Genomic DNA, 14915 nt, shown 5'->3' with positions numbered 1-14915 from the left:
AAGCCTTTTTCAAAAGTGGCGCGCAAGTGGTCGAAAGTGGACTTGTTCATCACCACCATTGAGCAAGATGCGGATTCTGCTGGTAGCGATAGTGTTGGTGTGCGTTGCACGCGCAGGCGCCGTGACGTACGACGTGCTTCACCGCATCTCCACCTTCACCGCCACGCCGGACTGGACAGTGCGCGGCGCACTCCAACTCAACGCCTCGGACGCTCTTCTTACCAGCTCGCTCTCCACCTCGGACATCGAGGCACTTCGTACCGCCGCTGCTTCTGCTTCGAAAGAATGGTATTCGATCGCACTTTCTAGCGGCGGTAGCGTACATGCATCCACCTCGATCCCGCTCTGCCATCTGCGCCAGTCTCATCCAGACTTGCTCAGTATCGATGACACGCTCACCCTCACCACCCGCGGGGCGGGCGTGACGAATATCGCGTACCGCATCAACGATATCGCCCTCGACCCGCTTTGCCCCCTCCAATCCGAGCAAAAACTCACCGCACTCAAGGAAAAGGCAAGGAAAGAGAGGCAGAGGCAGCTCGCCCGACGCTCGAACCGCGGCAAACAGGTGACCACTCCGCAAGCCAAGGTGGAATTCAACACACAGGTCGTAGTGGTCAACGCAGTGGTCCCGCCCAGGCCGCAACTCAAACAAGCGCTACCCACCAACGAGGACGGCACGGTCCAAACGCCACCGCCCGAAAAGACGTTCCTGCAAAAGTACTGGTTCTACCTCATCCCCATCGCCATCCTCCTCATCATGCCGCCTGGCGACGAAGAACCCAAACCCGCCCCCGCTGCCCCTCCTGCCAAATAAAACTCCCCCTTCCCCCTTCCTGCCAATTTCCAGACCAATTGTATCCAAACTTGTGGAATTGCTCTACGACGTGGATCGCCTGCGCGAGGTGGGGTGGTCTACAAAATACGTACCCGCCTTCCAGACGAGGTAGAGCATGACGACCACCTGTCCAAAGCGCATGAACGGATTGGCGACGTCGCTCTGGTACTCCTTTTCTGCGCTGCTCCATGCCTCGCTTCCGTGCTGTCTCGCCCGGTTCCTCGCCTCGCGCGCACGTTGTTGCGCCGCAAGCGTTTCGAACGCATCCGCCTCGTCCGAGGTGTACATGCTCGCCTGTCGACCGTACGTTCGTTGGTCCTGCTGCTTGCGTCGTCGTTGGTAGTCCCATGCATACGTGGCGCGCGCACGTCGATTCGCATTATCCTCCGCATCCCACGCATACCCCCGCCCCACATTATCACCATACCCCCCACCTCCCCCTCCTCCTCCTCCGCTGGGGGCAGAGCATTGTCGGTCGTAGCTACGACGGTTTGCAGGCGTGCCCAGGGTGGCGTAGGCTTCGCTGACTTCTTGGAAGCGCTTCTTGGCATCGTCGCTCGGATTGACGTCCGGATGCAGCTCTTTCGACAGCTTGTAGAACTGCGCCTTGATCTGCGCCTGCGTTGCACCGCGCGCCACTTGCAGTGTGCTGTAGTGGTCCAGCGCACGGGCATGTGCCTGTGCGCTCGTGCTAAACCCTCGTCGTCCACCACCACCACCACCTGCGCCCGTCGAACGTGGATGTGCCCGCGGGCGTGGATTCGAGCCGGACTCCGACGACTGAGATTCCTTGTCCGCAAACACGGCGCTACCACGACCCCACGCACCCGCTTTCTTACCCCAGTCCTCGCGCACACCCCACACGTGCGCCTCGGCCAGCACGGGCGGACCCTCGTTCCTGCCCCTCTTCTTCCCAATCGGCCCCGGGCTAAAATCAGGCGCCGCATACCTCCCACTCTCCCGCTGCTGCTTCTTGGCCGTCCACTCTTCCATCTCCCTCTCGAGGCGCGTCTGCGCCGTTCGCCGGCCCGGGAACGTCGCGGTCTCGTACGATGCCTCGTCCGCAAAATCCCCACTCGGATCCTCGAACCGCGGCGAATCGGCCGACAGCCCCGCTGTCGCACTCGCCGCGCTCTCGGCCCGCTCCAAATGCCTCTGCGCCTCGTTGAGCTCGTTGGCCACCACCGCCTTGCCCACCGCCTCGGCCACTTTTTGTTGCGCATGCGAGGTGCCCGCCCACGCCGCCATCTCGTTGGACAGGAACGGCCGCCACCCCTTGCGCCGCATCCAGTCCGGATGGCTCATCTCGAACAGCCGCGACACGGCACGCTGGTACGAAAACCGCTCGTCCTCACCGCTAAAGATCGCCAGGTGCTTGAAGCCCGCCTTGTCGTCCTTGCGCCTTTGCGCCACGTCGGCATCTACAGCAGCGGCGGAGCGAGACGGCCGCTCCGACGAGTAGGCCGAGATGTTGGGACGGAAGCCCTCTTCGGTATCCTGCATTGCCTCGGACAGCGTTTCGGCCATGATGAGCGATTCGGTCATGAACTCGTCCTGGCTAAAGTCGACGCGCTGACCCGCCTTGCGTCGCGCGAGCTCTTCCTCCTCGGGGTATCCCTTGCCGGGCGGAGGCGTGAGGAACGGCGAACGCGCGCCTTTGGTCGACATGTCCACCACGTCCTCGTGCGTCCCAACGGCGCCGAGGTGCAGCTCGGGCCTCACATCCCCCGGCCCGGCGGCTGGTCCGCGTGCAGCGTGGCGTGCTGCGCCCTCTGCGTCGGGGAAGAAAAGGTCGTCGGGTCCAGCGTCGGCCAGCACGATCAGTCGGCATCCGGCCTCGTACACTGCATCGAGCAGCGTGATCATGCGGCGCGCCTGGTTCTTCTGCATGAGCGTCATCTGCGGCACGCCCTCGAGCACAAACGTGTGGTAGCTCGAGGCGAGCGTCAGATAGTCCGCCGGGCCCAGCGGCGAGTCGCACAGCTCTGCAAACGTGAAGCGACACACGCTCGGCATCTGATCTGTCGCCGCGATCGCACGCGGCACCACCAGCTTGCGGCCATACACGTTGAGCGTCGCAGGCTGCTCGCTCCGCCCCGCCACAGCATCCTGCACGAGCGCGTTGAACTTGTCCGCCTCACTGCGCAGGAAGTACGACGTCTGTGCCGGCACCTCCGCCTGAACTGCGCCTTGAACGTCTTGCGCATCGGCCGTGTTGCGGTCGAGCCATTCCTGGCGATAGAACGGTTGCCTGCGGAAATCGCGGCTGCGACGCATCTCGTGGTTGGGACATCGCTCCTGGAGGATCTCGAGGAACTGGGTGAGCTGTCCGCGCTGCACGTTGCTGGCGTACAGATCCTTTGGGATGCGGTTGCTCGTGCCGATCACCACGCCTCCAAGCCGCCAGTACGCCTCGAGCGTTCTCCTGAGCAGACCGGCGCTGGCGACATCCACGAGCTGGATCTCGTCGAACAGCAGAATATGGCCGTGATTCAGAAAGAGATGCGCGGCAGCATGCAGCGGCAGCGTGGTCTTGACCACATCCCCGTCCGGCCCGGGAATGTACTGGAGCTGTGCGGACGCGTCATCTGCGAGCGAGTCTGGTCGGAAGAACGGCATGCCTCGCAGCGCGCGTCTCCAGGCGGACGCCTTGTTCTGCGCGCGCGGGTCGCGCATCCACACTGCGCCGCCGATCTCGGGCGTCGCCGTGGGCCTGGGCATGCCCTGACTCACGGCAAGCCTGCGACGCTCCGCCTCTTGCCAGATGATCTTGTACAGGTCGAGGAGCAGATGGTGGTAGTGGCGGCGGAACTTGTGCTTTGTCGGCAGCGAGTCGTAGAAGATGTCCATGACCATGCTCTTGCCCGTTCCGGGTGTGCCTGTGATGAGGAGGCCCTTGGGCGTTCCGAGCTCGGCGAGGCCTTCGCTCTCGCTGAGCCACTTGACGAGCTCGCCGATGCTCTCGCTCTTGTTGCGCGATCCGGAGCTGGGGCGTGAGGTTGGCTCGTCCTGGAACTCGCGCGCGCCCGGGCGGAGACGCGCATCGATGGCTGAGGCGAGCGCAGCCGACGAGGCGGACTGCGCATCGTCGTTGAGGATGCCGAGCAGATGCGCGGGCGGAACATAGTCGCGCAGCGTACGATTGATGCGTCGCAGCTCGACGAGCGCGCGAAGCTGTTCCTCGTCCTCCTCGAGCTCGCCGCGCGCCACCTTGGCGCGGTAGATGAGCAGCGGATCGGTCACTTGCAGCGCATTTGGTTCTGGCGTCGCGCCGGCAGGACCCACGAATGATGCAAGCGTACGGCTCGATAGCAAGGGGCCTGGTGGGCGCAACCTAGATGATTGAGCATTGCGACCGTTGCCGAGGACGTTGGCGGTTGGTCGTTGGGCCAGTATGGGTCGAAGCGTGCTGAGCTGGCGCGATGCGGATGTGGATCTCGAGCTGCTGAGCACGAGCCTGGACGAGACGGTGACGCGGTGGGTCCGCGCAGCAGAAACGCTCATGATGATGGCGGCATCTATCGCGGCGCTTTCGATGAGGTGCGCGCTCTATGCAGATGAACAGTCCGAGTCGATTGGAGCAAGAAGACAGCGACTACCAAGATGGAGGTTCAGGGACGACGCCGAGCGACAGCGTTGGATTTGGCTCAAGCTCAAAAGTAGGTAAGCTTGCAGTCGGTCTGATTTTAGCCTCCAAAGTGTCAATCTTTCCGCTCCCTCAAGCGCGACTCTTCCCACTGACGTCGAGGCGCCGAAATGCCTCCACAACCAACTCTCCCTTATCTTTTCGGCCGATTTGGCGCGCAGCCAAAATGGCGTTCTGTTAAGCCCAGAGGAGCCAGCTCGGGAGTCGGTGAACGGAGGCGGACTGCTGTGGTGGGCCGAAATTTTTGAGAAGAACAGCCAAACCCTTGATCGTCGTTGCTATCAACCACCTCCTCTCACCCGTACAGGCTGCCTACAACATGTCGCGTCCAGAGCACCTGGCACCGCCAGAAATCTTCTACAATGACACTGAGGCACAGAAGTACACCGCCAAGTAAGCATTCGCCCAAATACACCAACATCTTACCTTCCAGATGCTGATCTTTGCACTTTTGGTTTCGCACCGCAGCACGCGAGTGCAGACGATTCAGGCCGAGATGACGGAGCGAGCGATCGAACTGCTCATGCTTCCGGAGCACCGCAAGCCCGCGCTGCTTCTCGACATCGGCTGTGGCTCGGGTCTCTCGGGCGAGATCATCACCGAGCACGGACACGAATGGATCGGTTTCGACATTTCACCCTCGATGCTGGAAGTTGCACTGGAAAAGGAGACCGAGGGAGATCTTTTGCTTGCCGATGCTGGTCAAGGTTGTGGATTCCGTGCAGGTTCGTTCGACGGCGCCATTTCGATCTCGGTGCTGCAGTGGCTGTGCAATGCCGACGCCACGTCGCACAACCCCGCCCAGCGACTCTCGTCGTTCTTCACCACGCTCTACTCGTCGCTCTCGCGCGGATCGCGCGCCGTCTTCCAGTTCTACCCCGAATCCGACGACCAGGTCAAGTTCATCATGCAGTTCGCCACGCGCGCCGGATTTGGCGGCGGTCTTGTCGTCGACTACCCCAACTCGAAAAAGGCCAAAAAGTTCTATCTGGTGCTGTGGGTCGGTGGCGAAATGATGGTCGGTCCCAACGGTCAGGCAACCAAACAAACACTACCAGAGGGCAAGACGCACGATCATGAAGAGGCAGCCGCCAGCAACGGTGTCAAGTACGAAAAACGAAGACTCGATCGAGACCGAAGAGGCAGCAAGAAGAAGCGCTCCTCCGAAACGGCAAAGGAATACATTGTGCGCAAGAAACAACTCAACCGAAAGCGCGGAAAGGAAGACGTCCCCCTCGACAGCAAGTACACCGGCCGCCGCAGAAAGGGCGGCTTCTGATCGCTCACTTCCACCGCAATGCTCACAGGCTTCACTGCCCGTTTATACCCTGCTCTATCCTCACGCATTGTGATTACTTCCTTTGGACTGATACGATTGCACAACCAAAACCCAACACTGAGATGCGAGATGGAGCGCGCGACTAGATGTCGTCGTCCATGCCTGCGGGGATCTCGACCTTCTGACCGGGCTCGAAGGCGGGCAGACCGAGGTAAGGGCAGCTGGAGCATCGGAAGGCATCGCCGAGGAAGCAGCTTCCGCACGACGACGTTGCGCCCTTGGTGTCGACCTGGATGCGCTTGATCGTCTTGGGCTTGCCGTCCTTGCCAATGATAGTCTCCGTCACCTCGGTTCGCTTTCCGCCCTCCGTGGGCGCTGCGTTGGGCATGTCCATGTCCTCTGTGTCGAGCTGCACCACGTTGGCGTTTCGCTCCTCCTCCTCCTGCAGCTCGCGCAGGCCGCACGTGCATCCCTTGCACGCCTTCTTCTTCTTGCTCTGCCCCGGGCCCACGTCGCAGTCCGGACGCTTCACCGCCGTGGTGGCGACAAAGTCGCCGTCGCGCAGCAGCGTCGACTGGTCGATCAGCTCCGCCGACGCAGGCTGCGTGGCCCACAGCGACTTCTTGGCTGCGGCCGACGATGCGCCCAGCTTCTTGCGCAGGGGGAGTGCTGAAGACGACGCGCTCGACGACGATCCGATCGAAAAGGACGCAGCAGCACCCGAGGGCTTGGTGGCCGAAACCACGCCCGTGGCACTGTCGGTGTGGATGTCGGTGAAGCCGGCGATGGTGAGCTCGGCATTGACCTTCTGCGCGGTCGTTGCATCGGTGAGCTCGCCTGCCTCAACCACGATCTTGGCCGAGGGCTGCAGTGCCGCATGGAGGCTGGAGAGGAGCACGGGCGAGGCTGCATCCGCGTACGATACGACGAGGTGGGCGAGAGGATAGGTGCCGGGAGCGAGCGCAGTCGCACCGTCCGTGAGACGATCCACCATGTGCATCTCCACCTGACGACCCGAGTAGGCTTCGATGACCTTCTGGTACGATCCGCTCTGCGCCGACGCCATGGAACCAATCACGAGTACAGTGCCGGTAGGGTCGACGGCGGTGGACGACACGACGCCGTTGGAGGCGTGCGAGAATGCGGCATCGGTAGCGACGGGAGGCGACATGATTGGGCGATGCAGCACCTAGTATATGTGCTATATATCGATGGAGGAAGCTGCGGAGTAGTCGACGTGAACGTGCAGCCGATGTGGGATGATCCGAAGGGTAGAGCGCAGTGATGGTCCGAACCGAGTAGAACGAGGTGAAGCCGAAATGCGTTCCCGAGCTGAAGTTCGGAATAGCAGGATGTTTATGGTGGGTGGAATGCAAGTGGTCGGCTGAGTTGGAGGTGTGGATTTGAATCGACGGTTGCGGTGGGGTTCGCTTTCGCTTTCGCTTTCGCTTTCGCTGCCGCTGCCGCTGCCTCACCAACAGAGCGCTGCCTCGGTCCGGCAGCGCGGGGTTTAGAGAGGAGCTTTTCGCCCTTTTTCTCCTGCGGCGAGATACCGCTCGGCAGTGGCAAATCACACGCCTCGAATTACGCTGTTGAAAAACACAAATCTGCTCATCACCGCCACCAACCCAACCGACTCGGCTCCACCACGGCCTCTTGACGTCAAAGCTAATCTCCGGCTGAGCGCTTCCACGGCTCTGCCTTGCTCTGCCGTGTACACCACACCTGCGCTGTTTCGTTGCTTTCAACGCGATCTGGAAAGTACTTAGCCATCGTAAGCCAGTGCTATCCGTGTCCACAAGGCCAGGTGACTCGTCAGAAATTGCGTTGCTTTGGCAGTGTGACGGACGGAAGACAATGCAGAGCTTCGCCTTATCTGATACAAAAAATCTCACTCGCGCCACGCCCTGAAACCCTCTGCGTCAATATCTCGGCCGAGTAAAACAAAGCTGTGAACTCGACAGAGCTCTTCTCCCGATGACGGCTCGGTGTCAAGAGCTCGCCTTAGGCACCGCTTCACATCTGCGGCCATAGAACCTTGAAAGCACCACATCCCGTCCGATCTGCGAAGTTAAGCAAGGTATCGCCTAGTCAGTACTGCGGTGGGGGACCACGCGGGAATCCTAGGCGCTGCAGTTTCATTTTTGCTTTCTTTTTGACTCGCCTCCCTTCCTTGTCTCGATCTTACCCTGTCGAAACGACAAGAGGCTGTTCATACGGCTGTTGATTGAGTGCGTCACATGTGGTACTGCAGGGTAGTAAAGGCGGTCATGGCGTGGATGAGCTTCTTTCAGCTGCTTGCTGCCTTGGAGCGCGAAGCAGGAAGATCAATCGTGTAGTAGTTCGGATACACCAGTTCGTCTTCGAGGCCCTTGCGGATCACCTCGGCCACGAACTTTTCCACCTTGCCCACGTTTTTCAGCACGTGCTTCTCGTGCTCGCCCACCTCGCTCTCAAACGTGAGATGCGGTAGGATGTTGAGGCCCGCGCTGGGGCGTTTGGCCTCGACGCCGCCCATCGCATCGTGCTCTCCCAGCGGCTCTTCTTCCACCAGGCACACGTGCGCACGCTGATGCTCGCCCTCCAGCGCCACGATCACGCCCGCGCGCATCACAAATCCCGTCACCGACAGCGTCAGCGGCAGACTCATAAACGCTGCGCTCGGATAGTTGATCAGCAGGCTCGTCGAGATTCGCAGCCGGAAACTCGTCGTGGCCCAGTCGAGCGACAGCCGCATCTGCAACGAAGGCAGTCCAGACGAAGATGGCGCAGACAGAGCTTCGCGTCCCTCATCTCCGGGAGAATGCTGCCCCGAGAGAGAGCGGAACGAAGCTGCGGGTGTCGAGCGCATCGATGGCCTGCCTCCCGCGCCAACGTACATTCCATTACCCAGCATCGATGCGGGCGGATGCAGGCTATTCGTATCGCGCTTCAGCCCGATCTGGCTCACGCTGCTCTGTGGCCCCGGCCCGCCCCGAAGCGACGACGCATCAAAGCTCGTCTGTCTCGAATTGATGCCCGAAAACGGCGGCGGCGGAAGCGGTCCGAGCGCGCCCGTGGTCTGCTGCCAGTGCTGAAAGTAGCCCGGAGAAGGCGGAACCGAGTCGACCGGGCTTGTCACCTGCGTCTGCGGCAGCGACGACGCACCGCCGAGGCCTGCAGCGCGAATTCCTCTCGACGCCAGTGCAGCGGACCACTGCTGATGGTATGCACTCGCCCCGAATCCTGCTCCAGGCGTGATGGGTGCCGACCCAACCACACTGGCCGACACAATGCTTGGCGGGCCGTGGATGCGGTGCGGAGGTGCGGCGTCGTCGAATTGGGTATATGTGCGGATCGGAATGTCCACGGGCGAGGGCGACGCTTCGTGCGGCGACTCTACCAGCGTGGTCGAGTTGGATGCGGGTGTGGCGTGGCGCGATGCTCCGCGACGCCGCACCGGTGCCTCGTCGATCGACACAAAGTCCTGCCAGATGTCCGAGATGGACTGGATCGCCACGTCCGGTGGATCAGACCCAAAGCGCAGTCCGTCAAAGTGGATGTCGCCCAGGAACGACGGCCGCTTGGACGCAGACGCGCTCAGCGCACGGTTGATCGAGTCGAGGAAGCGCACCGCCAGCTCGTCGTCGAGCAAGCTCCAGTCCAGCTCGAGAGACATGGATGCAGATGCTCCGTCGCGCGCTATGTATGTGTTCGGGGTGTCGCTGCCGTCTGCGGCATGACGGATCCGTCCTTGTTCGACCGCTGCTGCTGATTACCGGGATGATAGATGGTGGCTCAGACCAAAGCCAAAAGTCAGACCAACACGCGGCAAAAACGACGTAGCTCACAAAAGTGGAGCGCGTGTCGCTTTCAAGCCTAGGCGCCGCTCGAAAATTCCAAGGCCCTTTCCAAAAGGCTCGCGATAAATCGGGTCACAAAATTGACGTGCTGTCAAAGCCATTTCGAGAGCCAAACGCATTCCATGACACCGAGAGCGATGGGGTAAAGTACAACGAAAGCACGCGATCTAAGGTGAATGAACGGCCTACAGCATGTAGCGGAACGAGCTCTTGGCCATAGCGATGCGAGTCTGCTGCTTCTTGGAAGCGGCGTCAGTGGCGATGTGCGACTCGGGGTCGCGCACCACTTTGGCATCGTCACCTGCCTCCGAACCAAACTTGGCATCCTCGGATCCAGCCGTATTGACAAGCTGCTCTTGCTTGATCTTGTCGAGCTGAGCGTTCTCGCGCTTGAGCATGGTCCTGTGCAGCAGCACGAGCGCAATGCACGCCACGAACATGGCCGACGAGATCGTGTTGGACTGCCAGTACTTGGGTCCCCACTTCTTGAGCCACACGTAGCTCGCCGAGATGTTGCCGAGCTGCGAGAATGCGTTGATGAGCGCGAGTGCCACGGCCTTCTTGTACCTGGGCGTGGGGATGGACGGAGCGATCCAACCGAGCACACAAGTGTATCCGGCGTACGACGAGGCCTCGATAAAGAGCGCAAAGAAGCGCGCGCCCAGGCTCGTCGTTGTCGACGAGATGATGAAGCCGACGATACCAAACAGAAGAGGAATGATGATGTGCAGCGTACGCTCCTGCACGCGGTCCGAATGCAGGCCGTTGGCGAGACACGCAAAGAAGGCGAACAGCCAGATGGGCGCAGTAAGCAGCAGCGTCACAGTGTGCGAGTAACCCAGCGATCCCACAATTGTAGGGAAGAACTGGTTGAAACCCACGCCGACAGTGACACTGGTGAGCATGAAGGCGAGCACCCACACCTTGACGTCCTTGACCGCCATGATGAGACCCTGCATCGGCGTGCCTTCATCCTCACCAGGCGACAGGCTGGTGCCCACGTCGAGCTTGAGCCTGTTGACCGCCATCTGCCTCTCTTCGACCGAAAGGAACTTGGAGTTTTCGGGCATGTCCGGCAGGATAAAGACAGCCATGGCAGCAACCACCACCGTGATGGCGCCCTCGATGATGAAAAGCCACTTCCAAGCGGGCAGGCCTGCCTTGCCCTCCATCCTCGACAAGATACCCGCCGAGATGAGACCCGAGAAGGCGTTGCTGATGATACTGCCCGAGAAGAGCAGCGCTGTTCGCGTAGCCATCTCGTTCTTGCGGTAGAAGAACGACAGCATTGCCAGTGCGGCCGGGAAGAAAGCCGACTCCACTGCACCCAGGATAATACGCACGGCGAGGAGCGAATGGTACCCGGTGGTTGCGGCCGTGCAAGCCGAAACGACGCCCCAGAGCGTCACGAAAGTGGGGATGTACAGCGATGGCCGCCCGAGCTTGGTCATGAACAGATTCGACGGGATCTGGAAGGTGATGTAGCCGACGTAGAGGATGGAGAGCGCAGTTGGGTACTCCTGGCCCTTGAGGCCGAGATCTCGCTCCAGGCCGTTGTCTCGTGCAGTAGAGATACTGTTCCTGTCCAAATAGTTTAAAATATATAATAGAATGGTGATTGGCATCAGACGGATGTCAATCTTGCGGACAAGTCGTCGCTCGAGCTCCTTGTACTCGGAAGAGTTAGGGTCGAGCGCGGTGACGCCCGGAGCGCCGCCGCTGAGCTCTTGCGCGTCGTAGACGGCATCGTGCGTGTCGTGCTGCGCCGAAGACGAGCGCTGCGAAGACGGGCTGTTGAGTTCTTTGCCCATTGTGGATGTGTTTTGAAGGGGAGACAGGAGGAGGAGAGGGGGCGACGACGGGCTTTCATTTATACTGACCCTCCCCAGAACTTGCTTTGTGGGGGCAACGCGGGGCGCAGGACAAACGCAGGCCTCAGGAGGCAGAGCAGGAATCGGCGTGGGGAAGAGTGGGGTACGCCTCGTACGACCATTGGGGCAGGAGGACCGACCATGGCCACCGGCAAGGCCCGGCAGAGCGTTGTGACGCCGGTCCCGTGGCGGCGGTTCTGGTTGGCTCGCCTGCGCAGCCAAGGGGCTCGCTTGTGACGGCCCGGTCGGACTGGGCACGAGAGGTCAAGCAGAAGAGCATGTGGGAGAGGCGGAATGATGCTCGCTTGGTCGGGCTTGCTACGGAAGCGAGGTTCTGTTGGAGGTCGGTGAATTCGGCGGGGTGTTGCGAAATTAAAAATTAATTTTCATGAATCGGCTAGAAAGAATTCATTTAACCCAAGCGCCCACTTTTCTCGCCTGCGGCTTTTGCGGGGCAGGCGTGCGGGGAGTCCCACAAGCGCTGAAAATCCGTCGTCAGGGTCGACGTGGGGACGTGGGGGTCCGACGAATGCCAAGCGACGCACCCAAAAATCTCTCCGAATTTCCGTTTCCCTTTTTTCTTTTCGCGCTTCTCGGAACATTTTTTTCGTCGTTAGCCGCTCAGCCCGTCTTTTCCGCCGGGTCTCACTCCTCGGTGGCAACACCATCAAAGGTCGTTGTAGCGCAAATTCGCTCAATTCGATCAATCCCAGAAAAGATGAGATGTCCTGCGCCAGCGGTACAGTCCTTATTCAAGCGTCAAGATCGAAGAATATCAGAAAGTACGGTGAAAGAGGAAGAAGCACTTCTGATTGGGGGCTCGGGCTCGTGCATGTGGGGCTCGGCGAAATTTCTCCACGTCGAGCACACGGTGCATCGTTCCTGCCCACGTCGATGGAGTTTGCATCGGCTCGCATTGTTCGCTTGACCGCGACCATCCTGACTTCGAGTACACCCTCGGCATGGTAGTGAGCGGCACCGACCTCCGCGCAACCATACCCACGTGGCTCGATTCCCCATCTTCACCCCATCCGGCAAGACTCTCACATTCGCGCCACACAGCCGCCGAGTCCAGCAAAACGAAGAGGGTCAATAACAATCGCATTGCAGACTTAGACGGGCGATGTCGAAAGAGACGCCCAAGACAAAGTTTGACCGTAACGTCTGGATCGGGGAAAGGCCTTGAACGAGTGGCGGTCTTGGACGGAAGGTGGGAAGAGGCCAGATACCAAGGATGAGAGCATATGAACCCGACCCTCGAAGCGTGAGCAGAGTGTGCTGGCTCAGAGGCGATCGTCCAAGAGTCATCGACAACCAGGATGGCTGTGTCCGCTCCTTGATTGAGGCGAAGACCAGTAGGAAGCCCTTCTCGCATCCGATCGAGCGAATCGTTTGATCTTGTTTCTTTGTCTTTTATTCTTGCAGGAGCCAGCTTGCGACCATACCGTTCCTGGTGTTCTTGCATTCGTCGGAAATTGATTGGCGACATCATGTGAAGGAACGAGCTGGCGATTGTAGAAAACCCAACGTAATCGACAGACACTTCGTCGTCGCCCTCGACCCTCCGCCCATCACCAGTCTTTGACATGCGTCGTTGTCTCCTCCGTCATCCCGACCGAGCCTATTCCTGCTTTGAGGAGATCGATGCCACCTTTTGCCCCGGTAGGAGATTCAGCAAGACTGGAAACACGAGCGTACACATTTGTGGCCGCGCCCGCCACCCGGCCATGCCCTAGCCCGAGGTCCACCTCGCCTTGGCCAGCCAGATATCTAGCCCCGAACTCGGCCAGGTTCATGTTGCCCCGCATCAAGAACAGAGAGCGCCATGGTGCCAGGTCCCAATTGATTGACCAATTCATCGTCGCCTTCCCTGCTGTTGAACTGCCGACCTCCTGACCAACGCGCCCGGCACCGCTGCTGCTGACGCTGCCGCCGCTCTGGTCCACGCTGCCAATGGCACCACTGCTCGGGCTGCCATCTCAGGCGCCAATAAAATGGTGACCAGAGGTGTGCATCTATGGTCCTTTAATGCCGAGCCAGTGATGCCCTGGCTGGAGGTGCACCTGGCTTTGGCCAGCCAGGGAGCCTTTCTGGCTCCGAACTCAGCGAGAAACAACGTCCCTTCGGACTCGCTTTACGATCTAGAGCCGGTCCAGTCAACGATAGGTCCCCCTCATGCACTGGTGGTCGCCTGTCCGCCCTTGCTCTTAACGTGCAGTAAACACTCTTGACCAAGACCTCTAGCACAGTAGTACACACTTGCCCGGCCGTAGACTTACGCCGAAGCGCCGCAATCGCTTGCACAGTAATACACATTTGCCCGGCTGTAGACTTACGCCGAGGCGAAGCAATCACTGTCGACACGCGTGCACTCTCGACTGCCACGCAAGAATAGCACAATCGAACTGTCACGGGTGATGATCGCATATAATCGAGCTGTGGCAATGAAATGACTCTGGAAATTTGTGTTTGTGCGGTGCAATACACGACAAGGGGGGTCTGGGGACTTCAGGCCTGCTGACCTCCGCGCTTGGGACAGGCGGAGGTCTCGTGCCGGGCGTTGGGTCCATCGAGCTCTTGCGCAGTATGCTTGCAGATCTCATAATAGTTGTACCGGTTCATGTACTCGGGGGTAAGCAGGTCCACCGAGTCCCAGCAGATATAGCCTGGCCAGTCATGTGCCAGAGCTGGACCGTTCGAGTTGACCGGAAGACGCACAACAACGGCGACACTGTGAGAGAAAGTCCAAAATTTTGCCAGTACAAGGAATTCCTCGACGAAGAAGACGTCGACCACTTCGATCGCGACGTCAGAACCACGGCTCAAAGATTGAGCCAGGACAGCTTTGAGACTCCGAAGGAACAGGAGGTATTGTCGAGCTGGAATGTTCGAAACCTTGATGACGTAGTGATCATCCGGAATATTTGCACCGATCAAAGCAGGAGGGCCGAGTGGCTTTCTCAACACCGACCACCGCTTCGTAGCCGCGGTTGACACGATCTCTTTTGAATGGATTATGTCTTTGCGGACCTCGACTTCGGTGTAGCGCTCGTCACCCTGATTGCCTTCAGGGAATCGAATATGGAAGGGCTTTCCAGGAAACGTTTCCCTGAACTGTTGAGCAAGGTGCTCTCGAGCTAGGGCTTTTTCTTCTTTCTTGATGACCGGCAACATGAACCTGACGACATTGGCCGACACGAAGGTGTCACCACATTTCAAGGCAAGGAGGACCTCAGACCACGGCAGGACAGGAAGAGAATCCTTACTGTTATTGATATCGTGCGTTCCACGGAAGCGGCTGATGTTGGTACTTGCCACGTTCTCAGACGTCTTGCTGTTATCGTCGGCCATCTTCGCAGGGCTTGAGCTGACCACGGTCAGCGTACTTGGAGGTGCCGTACTGTGAAGGACTTGACTGAAACAGACCTGTGAGTAGAGA

The 14915-nt window shown here is 59.7% G+C and overlaps 7 protein-coding genes across 7 annotated transcripts; 2 read left to right on the top strand and 5 right to left on the bottom strand.

Moving 5' to 3' along the window:
* Positions 1 to 67: 67 nt before the first annotated feature.
* PAN0_003d1595 (uncharacterized protein) lies at positions 68 to 817 on the top strand (the record flags this gene model as incomplete). The annotated part of the gene is made up of 1 exon (XM_014802554.1): positions 68 to 817. The coding sequence occupies one exon, from the start codon at positions 68 to 70 to the stop codon at positions 815 to 817; it is 750 nt and encodes a 249-aa protein (XP_014658040.1).
* Positions 818 to 880: 63 nt separating this feature from the next.
* PAN0_003c1594 (putative mitochondrial ATPase) lies at positions 881 to 4342 on the bottom strand (the record flags this gene model as incomplete). Its single annotated transcript, XM_014802553.1, has 1 exon — positions 881 to 4342. One exon carries the CDS (start codon positions 4340 to 4342, stop codon positions 881 to 883), a length of 3462 nt encoding a protein of 1153 aa, XP_014658039.1.
* A 53-nt stretch (positions 4343 to 4395) lies between these two features.
* Positions 4396 to 5763, top strand: PAN0_003d1593 (s-adenosyl-L-methionine-dependent methyltransferase; the record flags this gene model as incomplete). The annotated part of the gene is made up of 3 exons (XM_014802552.1): positions 4396 to 4501; positions 4742 to 4877; positions 4953 to 5763. The coding sequence occupies 3 exons, from the start codon at positions 4396 to 4398 to the stop codon at positions 5761 to 5763; spliced, it is 1053 nt and encodes a 350-aa protein (XP_014658038.1).
* Positions 5764 to 5905: 142 nt separating this feature from the next.
* Positions 5906 to 6934, bottom strand: PAN0_003c1592 (DUF689-domain-containing protein; the record flags this gene model as incomplete). The annotated part of the gene is made up of 1 exon (XM_014802551.1): positions 5906 to 6934. One exon carries the CDS (start codon positions 6932 to 6934, stop codon positions 5906 to 5908), a length of 1029 nt encoding a protein of 342 aa, XP_014658037.1.
* A 1119-nt stretch (positions 6935 to 8053) lies between these two features.
* On the bottom strand, positions 8054 to 9421 carry PAN0_003c1591 (uncharacterized protein; the record flags this gene model as incomplete). Its single annotated transcript, XM_014802550.1, has 1 exon — positions 8054 to 9421. The coding sequence occupies one exon, from the start codon at positions 9419 to 9421 to the stop codon at positions 8054 to 8056; it is 1368 nt and encodes a 455-aa protein (XP_014658036.1).
* A 369-nt stretch (positions 9422 to 9790) lies between these two features.
* Positions 9791 to 11416, bottom strand: PAN0_003c1590 (MFS general substrate transporter; the record flags this gene model as incomplete). The annotated part of the gene is made up of 1 exon (XM_014802549.1): positions 9791 to 11416. One exon carries the CDS (start codon positions 11414 to 11416, stop codon positions 9791 to 9793), a length of 1626 nt encoding a protein of 541 aa, XP_014658035.1.
* A 1631-nt stretch (positions 11417 to 13047) lies between these two features.
* Positions 13048 to 14827, bottom strand: PAN0_003c1589 (uncharacterized protein; the record flags this gene model as incomplete). The annotated part of the gene is made up of 3 exons (XM_014802548.1): positions 13048 to 13454; positions 13813 to 13854; positions 13999 to 14827. 3 exons carry the CDS (start codon positions 14825 to 14827, stop codon positions 13048 to 13050), a joined length of 1278 nt encoding a protein of 425 aa, XP_014658034.1.
* Positions 14828 to 14915: the final 88 nt, after the last annotated feature.

This window comes from Moesziomyces antarcticus (assembly GCF_000747765.1).
Source record: "Moesziomyces antarcticus DNA, scaffold: scaffold_v10003, strain JCM 10317, whole genome shotgun sequence".
In the NCBI taxonomy this organism is placed as follows: domain Eukaryota; kingdom Fungi; phylum Basidiomycota; class Ustilaginomycetes; order Ustilaginales; family Ustilaginaceae; genus Moesziomyces; species Moesziomyces antarcticus.
This window is presented reverse-complemented; position numbering and strand designations above follow the sequence as displayed.